Source organism: Salvia splendens, chromosome 1 (assembly GCF_004379255.2).
Source record: "Salvia splendens isolate huo1 chromosome 1, SspV2, whole genome shotgun sequence".
Lineage (NCBI taxonomy): Eukaryota > Viridiplantae > Streptophyta > Magnoliopsida > Lamiales > Lamiaceae > Salvia > Salvia splendens.
Window position 1 is genome coordinate 45,654,372 of NC_056032.1, and position 11,658 is coordinate 45,666,029.

At 34.6% G+C, this 11,658-nt stretch overlaps 2 protein-coding genes across 6 annotated transcripts; one reads left to right on the plus strand and one right to left on the minus strand.

Moving 5' to 3' along the window:
* Positions 1-931: 931 nt before the first annotated feature.
* LOC121802052 (type I inositol polyphosphate 5-phosphatase 4-like) lies at positions 932-4,591 on the plus strand. Of its 3 annotated transcripts, none has more exons than XM_042201603.1 (11): positions 932-1,299; positions 1,375-1,462; positions 1,807-1,878; positions 2,017-2,104; positions 2,183-2,287; positions 2,383-3,016; positions 3,088-3,281; positions 3,363-3,471; positions 3,556-3,989; positions 4,076-4,150; positions 4,269-4,591. In XM_042201603.1, exons 1-9 carry the CDS (start codon positions 1,270-1,272, stop codon positions 3,928-3,930), a joined length of 1,695 nt encoding a protein of 564 aa, XP_042057537.1. In that variant the 5' UTR covers positions 932-1,269; the 3' UTR covers positions 3,931-3,989; positions 4,076-4,150; positions 4,269-4,591. The 3 variants fall into 3 exon arrangements, with proteins under 3 accessions (XP_042057537.1, XP_042057545.1, XP_042057553.1); XM_042201611.1 differs by having other exon boundaries at positions 4,274-4,591; XM_042201619.1 differs by having other exon boundaries at positions 1,390-1,462.
* Positions 4,592-6,291: 1,700 nt separating this feature from the next.
* LOC121802068 (FCS-Like Zinc finger 15-like) lies at positions 6,292-11,171 on the minus strand. 3 transcript variants are annotated; one of them, XR_006050729.1, is made up of 3 exons: positions 10,871-11,171; positions 8,864-8,951; positions 6,292-8,606 (listed from the first exon to the last, which is right to left on the minus strand). XR_006050729.1 is itself a non-coding variant. In XM_042201636.1 (2 exons), the coding sequence occupies exons 1-2, from the start codon at positions 11,113-11,115 to the stop codon at positions 8,927-8,929; spliced, it is 270 nt and encodes an 89-aa protein (XP_042057570.1). In that variant the 5' UTR covers positions 11,116-11,171; the 3' UTR covers positions 8,627-8,926. The 3 variants fall into 3 exon arrangements, 2 of the variants coding, with proteins under 2 accessions (XP_042057570.1, XP_042057562.1); XM_042201636.1 differs by lacking the exon at positions 6,292-8,606 and having other exon boundaries at positions 8,627-8,951; XM_042201628.1 differs by lacking the exons at positions 6,292-8,606; positions 8,864-8,951 and adding an exon at positions 9,785-10,103.
* Between the last annotated feature and the right edge of the window lie 487 nt (positions 11,172-11,658).

Sequence of the window (11,658 nt, forward strand, 5' to 3'; positions counted from 1 at the left end):
TTTCCATGTCACCCCTAATTTGGGTCAGGCCCCCCATTGAATACTAACCTATGCTAAGGCTAGAGAATACACACACTAATGTGTATATGTGTGTTTTCTCCAATCTATGCACTTTATTTCTCTTCCAAATTCGACTTTGATAAGTACTCAGTCACAACTAGGTTTTTTAGGAGAGAAAATACATACTCTTTTGGTCCACCAATACCATGCCAATTTAATTGGACACGGAATTTAAGATATGTAGTAAAAAGTGAGTGGATAAAGTTAGTAAAAGGTGAGTCCTATTTTCATAGTATTATATTAGTTTTATAGTGAAATGTGAGCGAAATAAAATTAGTAGAACATGAGGTCAATTACTAAAAAAATTGTAGTAGAAAAACAAATAGGACATTTATTCATGAACAACTGAAAATAACAAATAAGACACTTAGTTGAACGGAGAGAGTAGTAATATACAACAATTTTGATTGGAGGAAAAACCATGAGTTTTGGATATGTTCAGTAACTTTGAAAATCAACTATAAAAGTTATGAATTTTAATATTTTCTTATTCTTTCATGACAAAAAATCTGATTTCTTATTGTAAAATGTTATTGATATGTTATTTTAAATTGCCAGCATAGTTAAATTATTTAATAAATGTATTGAAAAAATGGAGAGTAAAATTATACTCCATTTATGAATGATATTGTCCTAGTTAAATTTTTTTAACTACAATTTCACACAATATGAAAAATTGAGAAAATATTACTAAAATTTATGATTTTTATGGTCTTCAAAGTTATGGTATATAGTCATAGACCGAATTTAACCATTATTCAGGATTTTCTGCAATTACCCTATAAACTCTCTCTCTCACACACACACAATTAATTATATATATATATATCATATATGTATCCTTGATGAAGAAGTACTGCATTGTCCTGTCTCCACACTCACATCCTCTCACTATCTCACTGCACTCCTCACTTTCTTGATTTCCCTTCATTTCTTTTTCTTCCTCACCCATACTTCCCTCTCCCATTCTTCAAACAATCGAAACACACACAATCAAACTTCTCTCTTCACACAATTTCTTGAATTTCTTGAAATCCCAAATCACCATGCCAAAAAGCTGCCTGATTTCCACTGCTGCATTACTCTCATCACTTCTCCATCTCATTCCTCTTCTTTGAAGAAACGGGAAGCCGAAAAATCCCATCTTTTTCTGCCCCTTTTGTTCACATAGTGGAGAAATCGCTCAATCATATATGAATCGGTGGAAAAATGAGAGATGACAACTCCAAGAAAAGCAAGGTTTGAAGAACAAACCATTACTGCATTGATTGTTGTTTCAACATTTTTGATTTTTTCATATTTCTTGATATTAAGTTTACATGGCCCAAGACATTGGTGAAGAAATGGCTCAACATCAAAGGCAAAACTGAGGATTTTCACGCCGATGACATCATTTCCGGAGGTAAAAAATGTCATGGTAAATCTGATTTGGGATTGTGAAGAAGGAAAAATTGGATCTTTTTTTATTTCTCTGACATTTTTTTATGATTAAATAGAAGCTGTGTGTTAATCACAGCACATGAATTTTAGATTTTTGCAGAGATTTCTGATTGAGACCCTTTTTTTTGCATTCTGTATCATATCTCTGGGATTTATCTATATTTAAATGAAGCTAACCCTTTTTGAAAAAAAAGAAAATTTTAATTTCTGTTGTGGTTTCGTGCAATTGTGGGTCATATGCTGCAACAGTTAATGGCCACTGCTTTAAAAGCCTTTTTTGAAGTAAGTATTTTTTTGCTTTTTCAGGTGTTGATGAAGAATGGAGGAACAATTTCAGAGAGAGGGAGGAGGCATGCACTATCAAGAAAAGCAAAACAGGTTTAGAAATCATCAAAACAATTTGTTTTTTCCTTTTGGACAACTATCTATATATCATTACTAGCCATTATTAATATTTGCAAATGTTTCTTTTTTGGGTGTTTTTGTGTGCTTACTTCCTCCATTTTGGATTGGCAGAGAGATCAGGGAGACGAACCTCGGATCGTCTCCGGAGAAGTAAGGTTGATCTTGAGGCGTCTCACCTCACAGATGTGAATAACTACAGGTGTGTGTTCTTGAATTTCTAGAAAAAAGCTATCACCTTTACAAATGCATAATCATGCCTTTTTATTTATGTTATCAGAATCTTTGTGGCAACATGGAATGTGGCTGGGAAATCTCCTCCTAGTTGTTTGAATCTTGAGGAATGGCTGCACACTTCACCTCCTGCTGATGTTTATGTCCTAGGGTGAGTTTGAGTCAGTCGAGAACTGTCCTGTTTTCGCGTCTGTCTTGGTTTCTGCTGCCTAGTATTGATGAAGGGTTGCTTGCATATTTGTGAAGGTTTCAAGAAATTGTGCCTTTGAACGCTGGTAATGTTTTGGGCACAGAAGATAATGGCCCTGCTAAGAAATGGCTGGCACTTATTCGAGAAACGTTGAATAGTCTACCGGGGAGTAGTGGCAACTGTCACACTCCCTCACCTGTGCCTGACCCTATTGTTGAGTTAGATGATGATTTTGAAGGGTCTAATTCCTGTAGGGAGAAGATTCCCTCTTTCTTCCAGCGCCGTTCCTTCCAGTCATTGAGCCGTAGCATGAGAGTGATGGAGTATATGTCGCAACCAAGGCTTGAACGTAGGTACAGTGTCTGTGATAGGGCTATGTACGAGCATAGCAGGCTGAATGATTATAGTTTTGATCCGAATGGGAGGTGGGATTGCTCCTCGGATGATGATAATAACAACGGACTGAGTGAGTCACATTGCACTTATTCTTCGCCCGTTCCATACAATGGTTCTGCTTCTATGGACGATAGAGATAGGGGTCCCGTTCAGTCGAGGTATTGCTTGGTTGCAAGCAAGCAAATGGTGGGGATATTTCTCACCGTTTGGATTAAGAGGGATTTGAGAGATGCTGTGCGGAATCTGAAGGTCTCGTGTGTAGGTCGAGGCTTGATGGGCTATCTTGGAAACAAGGTATGGTTCTTGAATTCAAGAATGAAATTAAACTAAAAAGGCAGAGTCTTATTTGTGGTATTTCTTTGCAGGGTTCAATATCTATCAGCATGTCTTTGCACCAAACGAGCTTTTGCTTCGTTTGTAGCCATTTGACGTCTGGAGAGAAGGATGGCGATGAGCTGAGGAGGAATTCCGATGTCATGGAGATTTTGAGGAAAACACGGTTCCCACGAGTTCATGGAGTAGGTGATGAGAAATCTCCTCAAACAATTCTTGAGCATGAGTAAGTTCTTTACACATTCTTGATGCAAAATTTTGAACTATTTTTCGTTCTTTATTTGATATAGAAAAAGCCTTTTTCCAGTCGAATCATATGGCTCGGGGACTTGAACTACCGAATAGCCCTTTCTTACCAATGTGCAAAAGCTCTCGTTGAGATGAGGAACTGGAGAGTTTTGTTAGAAAATGACCAGGCAAGCACACTATAGTTTTTCCTCAAAGCTTCCATTTTTCACCTTTAAAACCATTGTAATGATTGATGTGTTTCTTCGAAACAGCTTAGTATAGAGCAGAGACACGGGAGAGTCTTTACCAGATGGAATGAAGGGAGGATATATTTCCCTCCAACATACAAATATTCGAATAACTCTGACCGGTATGCTGGCGAAGATATGCATCCAAAAGAGAAACGTAGAACACCAGCATGGTGCGATCGTATACTATGGCATGGCCATGGTATTCAACAACTATCATATGTTCGTGGGGAGTCCAGATTCTCGGATCACAGGCCCGTGTACAGTATATTTCTGGCAGAAGTCGAGTCCATCAACCGCAGCCGCATCAGGAAAAATATGGCTTATTCAAGCTCAAGAGTTGAGGTTGAAGAAATGCTGCCATATGCACATGGATATCTTCAACCAAATTTCTTCTAAATGGAATTCACATTCGGATCTTGTGTTTGAACATGAGACTAGCTGCTGCCCCTCAACAAGTACGTCGTTTTCTCCTATAAAAACTCCAATATCCATCCCTATATAGTAAAGAATAATTAAATAAATTGTTGGTTTCTTTCAACAGGTATAAAACTCTTTCATGGAGTGAAGTTCCTATAATTCAATGGCTGATTTAGGAGTCACCCTTTGATGATTTGAGGTGACTTCCGACTGCCCTTTTCGTTTCGATACTCAATCACTCTCCTACTGCATAAACACCTAGTGCTGAAAATCCTACATTGGTCATATTCTCGTCTAACATTGGCTCGTATTTGCAGAGTAGAATCCCGACTCATTGCTAAACGTACGGAGCATTCATAACTCGTCTTCAAAAGTGACATCAAATACAAGATTGCAGCAAATAGTTCGGTGAGAAATTACAGCCTTGCTCATTGTAATCACAAGTTTCTCGTTTGATATCGAAGGTTTATGGTTTTGCAAAACGCGATATGCTAAGCCATTTCAATTAGATGTAGAAACTCAAATTCTTCTAGGAAGATTTGTACACATTAGAAATCATGGCCTATTGAAGATGGCTAATTCAACTGTAAATGAGCATTGTATTCAAGAACATTTTTTTATGAGGGCAAATTCTTTGATATATCAATAGTGTATATCGTTTCACTTTCTTGAATTCTTTTCTGTCTCCTTTTTGTGGCTATGGGAACTCTAGAATTTGTTGCAGTGTAAGAATAGTTTTTTGGTGAAGCAGATATGATTTTTCCCATAAAACATGGATGAAGTGATTTAACATCAAAGGTTTTAGTGTCTCAAAATATGAGGGCTATGCTACTTAGAAAAGGTCAAATTTAGTTGCGTTAATACTGTTTAACTATTGCCTTTTGTTTTTGTGGGTGTGACTCTTTCTTGTAGCCATGCTATTATTGGGAAGTCTTGAATAAAATACTAAATCCAAAAGGAAGTGTTGTTATCATACTCTTTCGTCGTCCCAACCAATTTCTTGGTTGGTGCGAAATTTTATGTAACTTTATTTATGTGTTAAATGTAGAAAATAAAATAAGAGAGAAAATAAAATAGAGATAAATGTGTTTTTATTTTTAGTAATGGATCATCTTGACTGTGATAAAAAAGATAATCATTTTAGTGGTACACCATAGGGATATTATACACTTTTGTAAAAGCATGTGGGGATTAATGAAACCAAGACAATATAGAGTGATAAATTAACATAATTGTAAATATATAAATTAAAAAAAATATGTCATTTTTTACAATTTCCGAAAATTAAGGATTTTTCCCATTTTCATTGAATTTTCATTTGACGTGATCACCCATCTACGTTAACAAAGGAAATGATTTAATATCGATTTCTATTTGTCAACCTATCCAAGATAAATAAAATAAAAAAAATGATATGAAAATAGGAATTGGTGTAAAAAAATAGAGTGAGCAGCAGCAAGTAGCATTGTTGAAAGAAAAATAAAGAGAGCATACATTTTTGTCCTACAAGTCGCAGGAGAATATTAACTACGGATTATGCTTTTTTCAGCTTTTCTCTTTTTTCTTTCACTGAATTTGTACACTATTAAAATGTTAATAGAAAACCAAAAAGGAATTGCAATTGTATTTTTTTTATATCCGACGGCTAAATTCACATGACATGTTTGGATGTTTCGAACATCCAAATGTAAGAATGCCACCACTAGATGTGACATATTTTGATTTTTCCTTCTTTTGGATTCGGAATGCGAATTATTTTTTTTTCATATTATTATCATGATCATTATTGATATTGATATGTTATAAAATAATTTAATGATTTGTTTTGTGATAAGAGCAATAGAACATTTCATTTGTTTCTTGATGGAGATCTTGATATGTTATAGTATACTTCAATCCTTCAAATCCTTAGGTGTGTGATCAAATACTAACTTTTTACAGTAATAACTAATAACTAAATATCAATTTTGTATATTAAAAATATCAACACAAAGACATAAATTTATCAATATTTCTTGTGTTGATAAATTATGTCTTTGTATTGATATTTAAATTTACATGTTGTATTGATATAATTATGTCTTTGTATTGATAATTTTAATACACAGAATTGAAAGTTATTAGTTATTATTGTAAATTAGTTAGCGCATTAACGCAACCCTATACCAGTATATTGCAAATACTCAAATCATATATTGAGCCAAAAATAATGCTCACATAATGATCCAAATTTATATAATATACTAGTATTCAGTTATAATTTTATCGGTGTTCGATAGTACATGAATTTGAATTTTCATCCACCTAACAAATTCGTTAAATTCATTAAATTTAAATACATAAATATAATACTACTATATTCCTAGCTTGACCAACAATAGGAGAGTAGCCGGTGTTAAGGTAGCAAATTTTTTTTTAATATAATTTAAGTGAAAGATATAAAAGAAGGGGAGACAAAATCTAAGGGGATGGGGCGATCTGTTCCTTGCCTTCCATTTGCAGTTATATCCCATTTGATTTTTTTTTAACAAAATCATCATTTCCTTCATAAAACATAGGAAAATAGAAAAATCAATGAATAATTTAATACTAACCGGTCACTATGTTACTACAAATGAGACAGAATACCAAGAGGTTGTCTTTGGAATTAAAAAACTATAAAAAGTTAACTAGTTAAAAAGTGTAAACCAGCCATAAACAGATTTAGGAAAATCTACATCTCGATATCTTTAATGAGATTTCAAATATAAATAAAAAAGTAGAGTATATAAAGAGAATAATTAAATGAATAGTGAGTGGATGTACATACCTCCCCATGTGTGGCATGATGCGTAATTAACCAACATATTAATGTGTTTATGGTCCCTCCACTTATCCTATTATTTTATGTTATCATGTCTGGATCACTTGCTACAACTGCTCATAAATTTTGATGAAAATAAAGAAATGTAGGAATATTATTTTTTTACTATTCAAACCACATATATCACATAAAATCAATCAACTCTATATAACATTACCTTCGTGCAAATGAACATCCCTTGAGGAATTAATATATTCATCTATAATTTCATCCCAAAACTTTGCCCAACATTAAAGACTGCTTAGTCCCTGTTAATAGTATTCCTACTAATTCAATTTTCAGTATTTTATTATCTTCAACAAATTTAGTTTTTACATTATTTTCAATGTGGAATCTATCTGAAGTACCGTGACTTGCTAAAAAAAGTTAAAAGTATAAGACAAAACAAAACTTACATCGGGAATTCCTAAATAGACTAGAAAATGACGTACACAACAATTCCCTAGATTTGCAGAAAATGACATAATAAATTAAAAATATTATCTAGAATAATATTAGATTTTGACTGATAATACTTACTCAGTTTAGACATTTTATCCCAACATTTTGCAAAATCCCATCCCATCCCATCAGTATCTTCTTATTAATCACACATCATAAGATTAAGAAATTAATTACAAATACCAAACTTTAAATGGTAGGTAGTAGTACGAATTTATAAGATGCACGGACGTTGACTGAGATATGACAAATCAAAACAAAAACTCAATTATTTTCATTAATGGTAATGGACTATCAAAATCAAGATCTCATGGTGATGAAATAGAGTTACGTGTTAAATGGGTGAAACAGAAACTACTCTCTCACATCAGAAAGATTCAATGGTCCATAGCTTTATGCCACATTAATTTGATGATGACACAACGTATATACCGCAGCTCAATCACTTTAGACTTCGTCATTGTATTTTTAAAATGATCAAATTTAGACCAAAATAGCAAAAGATGAAGAATGAATCACACAAACTAGTAGTTTTGTGGAAATAGGGCTACTTCAAAAATTGTAAAATGATGTCACACAAGGAGTTAGGAGCTAATAATAGGGTATTTTGTTGGGAAAAACTAGACTTTGCTTGTTAAAACAAGCTTGTCAGTTTTGAGCACAAGTGATGAATTTAGACAGTGATGAGTGATGATGCTTCAGTTGTACTCTCAGTGCAGGTACAACTCAGCATAGCAGAGATCAGTAAATACACTTAACATTCAACTAGTCTCTAATAATGCATCATAATTTACAGAATATGGGAGTTGGCGTGAAGCAGGCTACAATATTTATTTGGGTTGCATTTACTTCTTTTAGTAAAATCTCTGTGAAGGAAACAAATTCTATAAACTTTTTAGATTAATATGCATCATTGTGAAGCAAGAATAGGCATAAGATGACTTCATCTAATATAGGGTATGTATGAAGTTAGTGGTCATTGAATTTCAATGCAAGTCCAACTACTAAAGGCATTACTTCTAGTTGGTGGTATACTATTAAGGTTATCGTCTTCGATTTCCTAATCATCGACTTAACTATACGAAACTCATCGTACCATGGTCATGAAACTGCAGATTAAAGAATCTATATGGATCTTGAAAAGGTGATTGTTTATCACATTGTTTGTGGGGTTTTGGTGGGAGGATAGGACAAAGAAGCTGAAGTAAAAATGGTGGAAAATAGGGGGCAGATATCTAAAGGGAAGATTTATAACCGCATAAGAAAACAAGAAGCAATGAGCTCTGTGAAATGCATAGAAACTCTTACCTTGTGCAGTCTGCAGTTGAGCATGAGCTTATGACAGCAAAACCTGCAAAAATACAAACTAGTTTCAACAGCAGTCTGCTCAACAAGTTGCACGAGAGTTTGCTAAGTTCTGGGAAAAGTAGTAACAACAAAATGACACAAATAATTGGTGAACCTGAAGCAAACTATCAACAGAAAAGCACTGCACAAAACAAGTATGAAATAAATTCTGAAAGCCCATTTATTTTTTTCAAGCTAAGATGGGCTGGTGAAAATTAGGCTCCTGGTCGTCTACACAATCGAAGAGATAATTATACTTACGGTGATCATAATAAGAGACGAACAGAGATCATCGAGGTGGACGCCCTCGTCTCACGCTTCATACTACAATATGGAACACAAGCAGAACCTGAACCAAAATTACGCGCATCGCATGTGAAATTATCATTGGTTAAAGTTAACACAGAACCAGAAAGCAAACTAGCAGAGCTCTAGTATTGATGATACATGTCAAAGGATCTTCTATCCAATTAGGCCAGTTCTCAACATAACTCAATGAAGTTCGTATTTTATAACCAACACTTTTCAGGAGTCAACTTGAAATGTCTGATAGGAAGAGGAGAATTGTGAATTTGCGATGAAATATGAATCAGGAGCTAGGTTTCCTAGAAGTATAGATGGCATCAAAACAGAGCACTGAACAATAAAGCAGGTTGAAAACATTCAACGCGCGGATGAACAGAAAAATCAATTTCGAGAAATGTTGAAGATAAAAAGGTCTTCTTCAGGAAACTCAGAAAGGAGAGAAGAAGGAAAGGAATCATGGTACAATTTCAATGTAACATAGAATATAAGAAAGAGCATAGTTGGGAAAGAAATTGGACAAGTTATATCAGTAAAATACTTCTTAATCACACCTATAACTGTAAAATACTTCAAGTGCTAGACAGATGCATCTAATCTTTGCATCTTCTTGCATAAATATCACATGTAAGCAAAATACAATCATCTTCAAGAAATAACTTTTTTTAGGTAACTGCAATTTACGATTCTTCTGCCAAGCTAATTATCTCAAGACAGAGCATTATGAAGTTTCCTTCTCTTAATTCTCGTTGTCTTAGCAAATGATTCGGATGGCACTGACACAGTAGTTCATTATCTTCAACGAATTCATTGCGGGGATATCCTTTGCACATTAAAAAAGGAACATGTAAAGAGCATGAACAGTTGGATCTAATTTTCTAAAGCAATAAAAAAAGAGAGAATTTTATAATATGATATCAACAGAAGCAAAAGAACTGGAACTATAAGTGTAGTTAAGAACTATTAACATGACGTATACTATTTCTATCCTATATGCAGAAGCACAAACTGTTCCTCAAAAACCAACAGCCTGCATCTATGATTTGTAGTATTTGATATGTGATATACGATCAGCATTCGACTTCAGTTATGCCCGTCAAACAACTTCTTTTGCTAATTTTGTGGCTTTTTCCCAGCCAATTTGTCGAGATTAATCTGACACTCACGGCATTCGACAGAGCAGAAAGCACATAGGTTGCTGCATGAAATTTTGAATTCAAATATAAGTTTGCCAGAGTATAAAGGATAAGAGATAGAAGTACTACTAGTTAAATAGATATCCTTAGTTTATCAAGCAACATAATGTAACTATACAGCAATGTATAGTGGCATAATTAGATATTAGACTCAAATTACTTTTGTCATCAAAGTAAAAGTAGGTAAAATGAATGAAAAGCATAGTAAAAAAGTGTGTATGCTGGTTCTCTGAATTTAGTCAACGGGTCATTAAAAGTAAGACTATAAGCAAGAATATAGGCACAAATCAAGGAAATCAAATGCTCATTCAAATTACAAAGTTTGCAATCATAAAAAGGGAACATGAAAATGCTCCTAAAAGTGAACTCGATAACGGAAAAGAACACCAGATTCCTCAAAGACGACGAATTAGTCAGCAAAGGTATATATTAAGACTAATCAAGCGCGAGATACGATAATATATCTACTAAAAAATTGGCTCAATATTCGACATCTGGAAAGGTAGAACGTAATACAGAACGAATTTACTAATTAGTTATTGCTAAAAACAGTTAGCACCAGCAAATTTCAGATCAAATATCACAACTCATCTGAAAAACAGCAAAACACTATTCAAAATTGGTAAAAGGAAGTATAAAACGACTTCTAATGTTATCAAAGATCTAAATCAACAAAAATCAGAAACAATAAGCATCAATGATTTGCGAATATGATCAACGAAATCAAATCTAATAATATAACTGAGCGAATCGAGAACAATTCCCCAACCTGTACATAAAAACATCAGAATTCTGAGCAATTCGCTTGTTGCAATAGTGGCACCGCTCCAGGAAACCGCCAATTTTGGTCCGATCAGCGGCACATTCGGCGGTATTCACCGGAGAAGCAACGTGGAGCAGCTTCGGGCGCTCCGCGTCGGCGGAGGCGTCTGATTTGGTGAGCTTCCCCGGAGCGGCGTCGGCGGAGTCGAGGTAGGCCGAGGATCTCCCGGCGCGGCTGCGCTTGACCGGCATTTTGGCGGAATCTGGCGTAGGGGTTAGAGTAGTGTAGTGTTATGCGTGAATGGGGAGAGAGAGTAGTGTGAAGCTTGAAAATGAGTTTAAAATTGGGGGGCTATTTATAGGGGGGTTATGGACCGTACATGTCACGTTTCCAAAACTTGAGAAAATTTGTATACTATATGTTATCATCGTCAACATGCACAAAATTTATAAATGCAAGAGTAAATAAGCTCACCACTTGATATTATAAAATTTACTATAAATTCACAAGGTCTCCGGGTGAGCTATTGATTCTTGTGTTTCTCTCATGAGAACTTGAGTTATTGGTCGATTGAGAATCTATTTAGAATATGAATTGAAACAAAAAATGTCAAAAGAGAAACATACAACGTGAAAGTCTGTCATTTCTAGGAACACCGACGAATTGAGATATGCTACGGTGGAGGTTGGTGCACTTGACATTGTGCATTACAACCTATGAGCCTCAACTTCCATCGTTGTAGATGCAAGTATGTCCGTGTGTCTAAATATGATGAACTTCTATACTGTGTAATA